The 12,795-nt window shown below is 38.6% G+C and overlaps 1 protein-coding gene across 1 annotated transcript in view; it reads right to left on the bottom strand.

The window, feature by feature from the left end:
* Positions 1-4,786, bottom strand: part of LOC124863669 (xylosyltransferase 1-like) — a 41,823-nt gene extending 37,037 nt beyond the window's left edge. Inside the window, exon 1 of the mRNA XM_047358091.1 lies at positions 4,199-4,786. Within this exon, the coding sequence (XP_047214047.1) occupies positions 4,199-4,480 (282 nt within the window). The 5' untranslated portion in view covers positions 4,481-4,786. The remainder of the gene's footprint in view (positions 1-4,198) is intronic.
* Between the last annotated feature and the right edge of the window lie 8,009 nt (positions 4,787-12,795).

Here is a 12,795-nt window from a genome sequence, read left to right on the forward strand (position 1 = left end):
TCTTAGTGGCGGTGTCTTGAAGACTGACGCTCTCTATGACTGTAGATGAATAACAGACTTTTCTTGATGAAAATAAATTTTTTATAGGAATATATCAAATGCCACCTATTGGTGACACAGAAAAGGAACCAGATCACTGAGGCAACTGCAGGTGTTGTTTGTGAGCACAAAGTTTCTTAGATATAAAAAAATGCTCTCTATAACCGTTTATAAACTCTAGCAGCATAATTTTTTCTCTGTGTCTGAGCTAAACGAAGAAGAGAATGTTGACTGCAGCTCCCATCCACCACATGTTTAGCAGCAACTTCAGGCGACTTTCTAAAGCCAAACAATATTTTGTTGTGAGAAAACTAACCACAGACAGGCTTATAAGGTTTGAGTGGAGTAGAGTGAAAGACGATGTTGACAGAATAGTATTTTGAAAGCTGCAACACTGTAATGCTGGTAAACCATCACGAATGAAACCCAGACAGATTATGTGACTGGCAGAAAAACTACAGTAACGATTCTGGTCAGAACTGGAGCAGAAATGACATCCATCGGAACGCTGCCACAGTTTTTGTGATTTAAATTATTCTTTTTGGAAAACACTGTAGTTCATAACTGTGGTGAATTGCAGACAGACTGGACTCTCCCAAGAGCTTTTTTAAATCCTCGGGCAGGCTATCAGTTTGTTAGTTCTTCAAGCTACTGTTAATAACTACCACCACACTGGATAAATTTGCATAAAACAAACTTTATGACTTTATGACCTCGAATTTTAGCTGCAGACTTTGCAATCACTACATCTTTCTGGGGTATACATTGTCTTATACACGGAGGTCCAGGCTCAGCTTTCACATGGCAAACAAATCTTAAATACTAAGTGATTTTATCTATGTTTTTAAACTAGAATTAAAACACCTGTTTAAATCATTGCTGGTTGGCAATGATTTCAATAATCAGAAGAAAATGTTTTTAACTTCTGGGAATTAAAGCATTAAGACCTAAAAGCTTAGACGGGACTATTTGTGTGGTAATGTTGTTTATGCTTACTTAGATATTACTATAAGCTGTAGGTTATACCTTTTCTGATTATACTGAAAACATTTGAAACTGAGATAAGGTCCAGAACTGCTCCATAAAGCCCACCATCATCATATCTGGTCAAACTGCTCTCTAATCAATTATTTTCTAGTAAACCTAAATTCCAAAAGTAAAACAGGGTCTCAGCACTTAAATGCAGTCAGGAAGGCCCGACAGCGTCATCCGGACAAATTGGTTCTGATATGAGTCTGAACTCGCTATGTTTATGTTGGGGGAGTTCCCGCTTTTATTTAGCTGCTTCCAGTGACTGTTTATTGGAAATCGGATGCTCCTTCCTGCCCATAAACACACGTGCGGTTTAAGAGAGCAGACTGTGAGGTAGCCCTGAATGCATTAGCATATCTATTGGTCAAATAATAACCGGATTACTTTTTCATTAGACTAATTACAAAAATACAATGAAATGCACTTTAAGGGCCTTTCCAATCCCAGATAAACTTAGCAGTATTATTAACATCAGGAATTCAGAGAAGATTATTTACTAAAGGTCCTGCTTTTCTATCTGGTTTCCCTTTGACTTCTCAGCTAACTCTGAGTTGGAGAAATTAATGGATTTAAATCAACTAAAAAGTCCAACATGTTTTTTATGACAAAATTACAAACTTTACCATTCCTTTGTGACCCATTTTAAACTTGAAATGCAATTTTTCATTGATGGACAAAAGAATGAATGAATGGAAATTTTTCGCAATAAGAAAGATAATAAATACAAATATTTTCCCTAATCCATTTCTTTTGCAATGCTTATCCAGACTATAGAAATAATCACGTTCCATACTTTTCCAAACAATCTGGGAACTCTGTAAGCTACAGTAGCCCTCCATGTGTCTTTGACTTTTACCACATTCACAATCTGAACAGATTACAGTCCCTAAAAATAGTCGAAAAGCAAAAATATATCATCTCAGTCATTTAATATTCAAATTAAACTGTTTTACCAGACAGGTAAATCAGTTAGGTTAAAATGTCTCCAACAGGAGCAGCATTACAGGAATATCTGACTTACCTGAAAACTTGTTTCAAATATTAGGATAAAATCCACCAATCAGGCTTGACATAGATTTCCGGTTTTCTTTGAGGTCCGAACTGCTGGTTACAGTTTTATTTCAAACAACTACAACACATCCAAAGCTCTATGTGTTCAATTTGTTTTAACTCATTGAATGTAAAACATAGGGATGTTTTGATCTGAAAATCTGGGCCGATATCGATGTCCGATATTAATATTGATGTTATGGCCAATAACCGATATTTACGGATATTATATATTTTTCCCTACCCTTTTAACACCGCGAGAAAAACGACCGCACCACTGACATTGCTTCTCTGCTTCAGTTAAACACCCACAATCCTTTGCTGCATCACCGCCACGATTACATGACCAAACAGAAACCACATGGCCAACCCCACCCTCAAAAATAAAGTTCCTAGTGAATATTTTGCTGAATATATTTTTAATACATTCTTTATAAAAACAGAAACACTGAAAATAATTGGATCTTTTAGGTTATGCTAACAGGATGAGAAACCAAAGTGATTTTTAGAGCAATCATTTAATGATTTAATTATTAAAACCATGAGTTGTATGAGGCTTTAAAGGGTTAAAGTTCTGATGCTAACAAGATTTTGTTTAATATATAAAGTTTCTCAGAACCAATCCTTTCTACTTTTTGTTTATTCAGACCAATTTTACAACCAATGTCTCGACACCTAATTTATTCACGTACATACAATGAAATCCAGTCATATGGACAGATTCAAAGTCGATAACACACATTCCAATTCAATCCTAGTTATAAAACGATGCAGTCAAGCCCAGTTTATTTGTTTTATATCTAAGGAAACCCAGACTAAAACTGGCAAATGTTCAACCTGACTGATGCTAAATTTCTAAGGTAAAAAAATAAAAAACAAAAGTAATTTATAGAAAACTAAGCTTACCAAATATAACGACTGAATTCTGCATTACGGAGATAAAGTACAAAACCAACTCATGAGGACAGAGCACATAGCTTGCAGCCTTCACATCTCCTTCAAGCTTGAGTATCTCCAGATACTTTTTGGAGAAATGTTTTATGACCAGATGAGACAGAGATTAAGCTGTTGAGCCACAATGACAAGAGGTATGTTGGAGGAATCCCAGTGAACCTTTTGAACTATCAAGCATGGTGGTGGCGGCATTTTGCTGTGCGGCTGTTGTGGTGCATTGCCCAGAGAGGATGGAAAACAGAAGGATGACTATCTCCAAATTTTACAGCTTCACCATGAATCCACAGCTAGAGGGTTGTCAGTTTCTTTCTCCCATGATGCTCATCCTTCAACACACCCGGGTCCAACAAACTCAACATCACTGACAACAGATTCACCTTCTACCCAGACTCTTCTTCACTGCTGCCTTCATTTTATTCCACCTCCCTGTATCCACTCCTATAATAACTGCTGGCATCAATCTGGAGGATTTTAACTCTCAGGGCTCAAAGTGGGAAGATCACAGGCACAACTGTATAATGAAGGGAGAGAAAAGTGGATCCCTGCAATAAGGAAGCCACCTTATTTTTACTCTTTAGTCCCACACAGCAGGGCTTACAGTAGATTCATGTCCTGACAACACAGAAACACCTGGAAAACACAGTGGAATCTGCTTTGAAGCATTAAGAGGAGGAAAACCACATAAAACAAACTGTTTAGGCTTGCAGGTCCATATTTTCACCCATAAACACAAATCATATGTTCTTTAACAGCCTGATATCACTGGGGACATTTCCCAAAAACTAAAACAAGGACCCTCAGAGTCAGACTGAGAAAAACATAAAGGGTAAAACTAACGTTGACGCCATGAATCCTGGCATTTCACATTAAAACCGTGATTCAATGAAATCTGCATCACTTCTTCATGCAGCATCTGTTTGTTCTCCATTAGAAACAGCAGCTTTGTTGCTCCTCACAGATGAGGGTGATGTTCCTGCCTCCATAAATAAGATGCTGTCTGGCCTAGAAGCGGCAGAACAACAGCAGCTGCAGCCGAGCAGCAGCATCACACATGCAGACACGTCTCCACGCTAAACACGCGTGTAAATGTCTGATATCAGCAACACTCATCACTCAAACCCACCGCCCGCAGCTTGTGTCGAACAGCCGCCTTCCCGTGCAGCAGCTGCGGGTCTTCCTTCTTCTGCAGCCCCCTCCACCGGCGCTCCTTGTCGGCTTTGTTGAACCCCCCGGTCCGGTCGTCCCTCTTCTCCCGGCTCCTGGCGCCGGTGTCCCCGCCAGCAGAGTCCAGGCTGCTGAAGTTCCACACGATGAGAGTCTGGATCAGCAGGACGGACACAGCGGCGAGCAGCAGGGCTGAGCGGGAGCGGCGGGCCAGCCTGCGGGCACACGGGTTGCCGTTCATCTCCCTCCGGTTCACGAAGAGACTGGGAGCCCCGTCCGCTAAACGCAGACAGCGGGGTGTGAATGCTCCCCTCCGCGGCCTGAGAGGGGCAGACAGGAGGGAGGAGGAGGAAGAGGAAGAGGAGGGGGGATCTGGCAGAGGATCGCAATGAGGAGAGAGGATTGGAGGCGGCGGAGAGGACGCAGAGAGGAGGCCCTCATGTGGTGATTCAGGAGCCAACAACTGAAGGAAGCGTTTATTTCAGATGTAAATTACGTCCTGGAGGGGCCACATTCAGACTGACCTCCTGGGGGGCACAAATGTCCCGATGAACCCTCCCACTGAACATTAATCCCGCATCCAACCAAAATCCAAGCGGCTGGAATCATCAGTTCATGATGATTTAGAATATTACTATTATTATTGTGTTAATAATAAAGTGGTAACATTGCATTATTAGTAAATTGTAATAAGGATTTATTATCATGGGTACTACATGGTTGTTATATTAGTGTATTACAATAAATATAAAAATGAGAAGATAAATAATTTGGCATTGGATAATTATTAATAATCAATTCTTTTTCTACACCAACTTCCTAAAGTTCATGGTGAGTAGAGAGAGAAGAGGACATGAGTTAGCTGCAGTCAATATCTTCATCTTCTCAATTTTGAAATGCCTGCAGCCCAACCAAAATAAGGCTCCTATCATGTTTCTGTCCACATGGAAAACTACAGACTCTCTAATATCAAGCAGTCTAATGAGATGATTAAAGCACAAGTGTATTAAAGCTTATGCATAAGGAGAAACAGACAGATCACAGCGTGTGCATCAGTGGACCTGCCATGACCAACAGTTATTTGTCTCTTTTATAGGTCCTTATCAGTGGACCTTCTTACAGTCAGTCGTCATTCCTATCCCAGAATTGGTGTGACCAGCAAACCTGCCAATAAAGACAGGAACAGCACTCAGGCCTGGGGGTTAAAAGGGTCAGAGAGATGACTATATCTTGTTACAGTATTAATCTGCTGTATGCACAAAGCACTGTAAAATTTTCCATTGCACTACCTTTAGGACATAACTTCCTTTCTGTAAGACTGCTGAGGTACTGAATGCACTAAACACCTCATCAGCCTACGTCTGTCCACCCTTTTCCAGTGATCCACTCAGAGATAGAGTATTGCCCTTCAGATAACAGGTGTAGGGGTGGTAGTTAATATCTGACTTTAAAGTCTGTCTGCACAAACACACTTAACTCCATAATAACTAACATCAAACCAAAAGGGAGGCTTAAACATCTAAATGAAATTATATTGGCAAATAAATAGAGATAAATAATAAAAAATAAAAGTACATTCTTTTCTTTGGTTTCTGAATAAGAACCAAATAAAAACTAGAAATCTATCATGTTTTAAAAACCATTTGTAGCTACTTATTCATTATTAAAATTTAATTTGATTTATTTAAGCATTTTTAAGCTAGCATGTTTTGTTTTTTTTTTGACTCTGTTAACAACCTGGTAAACTGCTAGCCAATTGAGCTAAATGCAGTTGTTAATAATGGAAAGTTTGCTAAAATTAGCTTGCTAAACTGCTAGTAGGTATTCCTAAACGCAACTGTTTCTAACAGGCAACATTAGCCTAGAGATGCTAATGTTAGCCAGCTAAACTGCTACCTGTCAACAGATTTTGTGTTTATTGTATTTGTTGAGAGTTTTACATTAGAAAAATTTTAAAATAAACTAAACAAAAAAGAAATAAAAACACCCATAATAAAAATTACATCCAGTCTTCTCTGACATTTAGGTAACATAGAGAGCGATAGATATTGCAATATAACAGAGAATCAACCAGTTTCACTCAAAGCCATCTATTCCTGAACCTGTGTCAAGGGTTGATTAAAGAAAAGTAAAAACAATTTCCAAGTCTGCTCAAATTTCTTTTCAGAGCCTCTCATCACACATCTGATTTTCTCCCATTTTAAACTGGATAACACTCCCTTATCCAGTGATACTGTGGATCTACTTCAGAAGGATCAATCGACGTGCTAACAAAGCTGAAAAAGCAATAACCTTGTGCCCCCCAACAGGTAATCCCAGCCCTTCAAGAACAACCCCAAATAGCCCCGAGTGGATTTAGAGTCATTCAAACAGCAAGCACAGCAGAAAGGGCTTCACAAACACCGCTGTAAAAGTGTTGTATTTTAGGGCATAACCAAAACATGTATCAATGTGGCTTTCTCAGCTTTACATCTATCTGTGAAGCATAGACATTTAACGCATTCACTCTCCTAAACAAGGAAAGTGGAAGAGGAGACCATTTAGCCAAATCCTTTTGAAATTTAAGTAATAATTTATCTGTTGTTTTTTCGAAGATCAGAGAAAACCTTAGTTCCAGTAATACCTAAGTATACACAACTATGTATAGCAATCTTAAAAAGTACCCTTAAGTTCACAAGAGCAGCATTATCCAAAATCTGACTTTTTTGTTGGTTTCATGTATACTCAGAGGTTTTCCCAAACTGAGTAAGAATCTCCAAAATAGAGGCAAAATCTCTGCCTTGGAGACATAACGCAAAAGGTCATCAGCATAGAGTGATAATTTATGCTCCATCCAACAGATTTTGAGAACATCAGATTACAATTTAATGTTAGCTGGCTATATTGCAAGCTGCTAACAAATTGTGCTATAGATCAGTTCAAGGTTGTTACTTATAAAAAAATGTTAGGTTATTAATTCTACATTAGCCAGCTAGACTGATAACTGCTAAGACAGTCTACTAATGTCTTTTTACTGCTTATGCATTCACTGCTAGCTTCCAACACAGAGTGCTAACGTCCCTTCACAGCTGCTTCTAATAGCTTAGCAATGGTACATTAGCTAACTAAACTGTCATTTGGATGTTATAAAATATATTTTAAAAAATGAGGAAAATATACATAAATCCATCCATTCATTTTCTATGCCCACTTCTTCCATAGTGGGTCATAGGGAAACTGGTGCCTATCTCCAGCAGTCTACGGGCAAAAGGCAGGGTGCACCCTGGACAGGTCACCAGTCCATTGCAGGGCAACACAGAGACACACAGGGCAATTTAGAGAGACCAATTAACCATGTTTTTGGACTGTGGGAGGAAGCTGGAAAACCCAGAGAGAACCCATGCATCCACAGGGAGAGCATGCAAACTCCATGCAGAAAGAGCCGGCCTGGAATTGAACCCAGGACCTTATTGTTGCAAGGTAACAGTGCTACCAACTAAGCAACCGTGCAGCCTCACACAGTACCCTGCACAGCAGCATCACACTGCTTTTAAACGACCAAAGCTTGTTTTTCACAGTATGAAACCATGTACCAGCACTACTATTTCCAGGGCTTGTCCTTCCCTCAGCATCCAGAAGGCAGGCAAAGGCCTATAGCTGGGCAGCATGGAGAAGGGGCAGGAGCCCACAAGGGCCATCACAGCAGAGCCTTTCAGCAATACACAGAAATAACATTTTATAAATCTATTTACTAGAGTTGGTTTAGTCAACTTTAAGGGGGCAATTATTTTATTCCTAAATAAAGGAACTGTAATGTAAAAGGAAGGGAAACGAGTCAAATATGAATAGTTTCAGCTCTCCTGTCCATTGTTTTATTAGGGGGGTGTCACTTACTATTTAAATGAAATCACCCCCTGATATTGGTTCATTTGAAGATTCTCTTTATTTTATACTTGACCTCAAAGGCCTTCCTCTGTTTAATTTTTTTTCTCTGTAAACTTTCCTTATAATTAAAATAGGTATTTACAGCTTCAAACCTTAAGTTTACCTTTAGAAAGAGAGAGAGATTGATAAACCTTTGATAAACATAATTCTAATCAGCTGACACTAAATGTTTGTTCTCAGTCCCTTTTATAATTCCCCTTACACATTACTAAACATTAATATTTAACAGAACATTTAGTCAGTTCAAATTTAGCTAATTAAAATGCAAAACGTGACAGAATTTGACCTCATTCTCCTCACTTTGAACTTATAAACTGTTAAAACATGCAATTGTTCTGTTGGAGACAACGGCAGTGATTTTATTTCTTCTTTAGTTACTGACAGAGATTAAATTGTACAGTAAGTTGTAATTTTGTTAAAAAAAATTCATTTTGCCACTGCCACAAGCAGATATGTTTGGTGAAATCGTGTATCAGGTTTTTACAGATGAATGCAACAGTTTAAACACATTAACATAATAACAAATGAGTATTTAGGCAGCAGGTTCATGACAGCATGGCATGCAAACAAGACAACCTGTAGATTATTTTGGCATTACAGTGTCTTCACATTCCCCGTTTACCTTTTCATGAACTGGAAGCTGTAAAATAGTCACAAGTGGCTACTTGTTAAACAGTAAAGTGCTGCAGCATCCTAATATTTCCTCTTTGTGCTCCTCTCCACAGCATCAAGAAGGAAAATCAGGGGATGTTTCAGCTTCACAAGAATGTGAAGCTCCTCTTAACACTTTTCTGTTAAATGTGTTTCCAAACAGAGACACAATGGTTTCTTTTCCAGTTTTCAGTCAACATGTTGACTCTAATGAAGAGGCCCAGGGGTCAGGGTCATCTGTGACCCCAGTGTAAAGGTATAGATAGTCTCCTTCCAGTCTGACTCAGCTTCAGTTATTTTGCTACGGAGAAGGAGCAAAAATCTACATCTCAAGATGTACAAATCTGGAGAAGACCTAACTCAACAGACATGTAGCTGTAACTCTAGTGAAAATGTGAAGACGTGGTATGAATACTTTCACAAGTTACTCCATGTATTTAGATTAAATGAGGTCAGGAATGTAATTAGCTTTTAACAACAGTAAATAATAAATTGATTACTGCATGGTTGTATAATTATTGCACATGTGTTAACCTTTGTCCACATTTATCAGTGTATAACTCACACAGAGGCTATTTATTTAACTTTTACACTGATTAACTTTTACACAAGCTATGCCTCCCATTTTTTTAATCCTCTGGAAGAACAAAACCCTCTAAATCAGAAGATCACATTTAGCAAAATACTATGATAAAGGAGGGATTAGACTTCGGATCAATGGTAGGAACTCCTAAGATTAATTGGCTCAGAGCTTGTCTCAACTTGACTCCATGTGGTTTCATAAACATAAATCTAAATATAGAAAGATTTTGTAGTTAATTATTAACTGTTCATGTAATAATTTATGTCTAAGGACAAACAGTACAGGTTTATATTCCTATCCTACAGTGATGCAGGGTTAAAGGTGACCTAGATAGTGTGGATTTGATGAGAAATGTTTATTTCAGCTGTTAGAGACTTGAGACAGAATCATTCAAATTTCCCACCAATATACAGTTAAAACCAGTTGTTTATATGCACTTTAAGACACATAACGTCTTCTCCTCATTTACTGAGACTAAACTTTACCTGTTTTCTTGGGACTATTTAGCAAACAGAAATAACTTTGGTAATTGTCTGACCTAAAATAGGAAATATTTGGGCTGATTTAATGTTGGGCAGAGAAATAACACACTATCTATGAAATTACCGGCAGGTAGAATTGTAAACTACAGCTGGGTCAACCAACCCTACAGGGTAGACAACAGGGCCAAAACAAATTCCTTGTATGTCCAAAAACGTACTTGGCAATAAAGCTTTTCTGATTCTGATTCTGATTCTGAAGCAAAAGTGAAACAAAATAAGTCCACATTCGGAGTTTCCACCTGAAGGTTTTAATAAGAAGCAGGACGAGATGCAGGCAGCATTCTGAGGTAAGTCAGGATCCCACAAACTTTCATATTTCTCTAAAAGGGGTGAATTTATACAGGAAATATGATCAGCAGATGTTCAAAATCAACCGTAAACTTCCTAAAAGATAAAAACAGATTAATGTCGCCACATTTCATTTCCTTTCCTTCATTTAACTAGATGAAAACCCTGTTGAGGTCAAGATCTCATTTGCAACGGGGACCTGGGCAGAAAGTCTGCAGCACACATCAAAAACGTTACACAGTTAAACACATTTTAAAAGATAATATGATCAAAATATATACAATAATTAAAAACATCCACACTGATTAATAGATTATTGCTTATTTCTAAGAATGGTTTGAAATAAATCAGATCTACTATCTTGAGCTCAAACTGGTGATGATTCCATGTTATGGGAGCCGTAACACTAAATGCCGGTTTCCCTTTTCCTGTTTGAACACGTGGAACAAACAAAGGGAAAATGACATTGAAGGAAAGAGGTTAGCCAGTAGTAGATTTTTGTAGCAGTGCATTTAAGTATGAAGGAGCCAGGCCAAGCAGAGTTTTATAAATCAAATGATTGCATCTCTGTACACTCAGAGGAGGCCAGCCAGCTTTGGTGTAGCGCTCACAGTGATGCGTGAGACATCTGCAGCCGGTTACAAACCTCAAGGCACAGTGATAAGCAGGATTCAGAGACGGAAGACGTTTGGTCGAGGCGTTCATATACAGAACATCTCCATAATCAAGCAGAGGCAAAAAGCTAGCTGAGACACATTTTTCTCTTGCTCTGAGAGAGAAACAAGATCCATTTCGGTAATTAATCCCAATCTTCACCCTCAGCTGTTTTTTTGTTTTTTTACCAAATTTGCAATGTGCATTTTAAAAGAGAGCTTTTTATCCAATATAAAGCCTAGTTATTTATAAGTAGCAACAAACTCAATTTGTTTACCCCAGGCACAGTGGTAATAAATGTAGAAATTTCTGACAGGGAATGCGAGAATACCATGGCTTTCAGTTTGTTCATTTTATGCAAAATGTTTCTATTCTTTCACCAGATCAAATTCAGGTTAAAATGCAGGTTAAAAACTCCAGCAGGCCATGCAAATATCCTAACAACAGGAAGTGTTTCAGACTACCCATATCCTGTCATTAACACAGCCTCCTATCACAGCAGCCTGTTTTAAATAAAACTTCACTCTATTCAAAGCAGCAGAAGAATCAATGCCTGTGATGGTCACGATTCACTGTAAAACAGAAATCTGCAGGGTGCTGAATTCTTAACACTTAAATGATTCAAATGTTACAGCATTTTGAACAATTAATTAGGAACTGAAAAATATAATAACAAAAAGATAAAGTTTGTTTGTTTGTAAAGTTTGTTCATGTGTTTTAACTCATGAAAACTAATAAAAATTTAACTAATTTGGGTAAAAGTAAATACATTTGAGGCCTTCGCAGTTGGTAGCACCGTTGACTTGCAGCAACAAGGTCCTGGGTTCGACTCCTGGTCGGGGGTCTTTCTGCATGGAGTTTGCATGTTCTCCCTGTGCATGTGTGGGTTCTTTCTGGGTACTCCGGATTCCTTCTGCAGTCCAAAAACATGACTGTTAGGTTAATTGGTCTCTCTAAATTGCCCTTAGGTGTGAGTGGTTGTTTGTCCTGTGTGTCTTTTTGTTGCCTGGTGATGGACTGGTGACCTGTCCAGGGTGTACCCTGCCTCTCACCTGTAGACTGCTGGAGATAGGCACCAGTCACCCCGTGACCCACTATGAAAGAAGCGGTACAGAAAATTCCCGAATAAATAAATTGAAGAAGCACTGAAAGTTAAAACAGTTGAAGTTCAAGACGTTTTTCAGCACATGTAGCAGTTTTTTTTCTTTTTAATTTTATACAGACTAAACCAGGGATTTAAAACTCAAACACACATTGGGCCAAAATTAAAGACTTGGACAAAGCCTCTGATATTTATTGAAAAGATTTATAAGTTATATTACTTGGTTACAGATATATTGGCTCAGCACAATCAATGTTCTGCTTCCCATCTGTCCAGAAAGCTTCTGTTTTCCACCTTTCATTTGGACATTTTTTGGAGGGGTGGCCTAATGTGTGGCAGTAGCCTGAAATCGCTAATGGATGTCAACAGAGCGGACACCCATATGGGTCCTGATTGACACACCAACGCGCCAGCAGAGTATCTGGGATAATATTTGGCCAACTTTCACAACCTTTGCCCTAAATAAATACAGTGCTGATCCAAAGCTGACTGCAGGTAACTGTACTGTCAGCAGGTGGCAGAGATGTACCATTTAGTTCAGTGGGGGGCCTAGGGCCATTTGCGGCCCTTGGAACTAACCTAAATTCAAGAATGGTACAAATGTGGCCCTCCACTACCGCGTTTGTTGCAGATGGACACAATTTCTGTTTTTTTAGGGGGAGATTTTCACAAAAATGACAGAAACTTCTTAAAATGGAACATAAGCAAAATACAACTTTGTTTAAGAAAGAAAGACTCTGGTTCATGAGAATAATAGCAAACTTGCGACACCCTTTTAACGTTTCTACAATGATTCACTGATCCTTTTCCTT

The sequence above is a fragment of the Girardinichthys multiradiatus genome, chromosome Y (assembly GCF_021462225.1).
Source record: "Girardinichthys multiradiatus isolate DD_20200921_A chromosome Y, DD_fGirMul_XY1, whole genome shotgun sequence".
NCBI classification, from domain to species: domain Eukaryota; kingdom Metazoa; phylum Chordata; class Actinopteri; order Cyprinodontiformes; family Goodeidae; genus Girardinichthys; species Girardinichthys multiradiatus.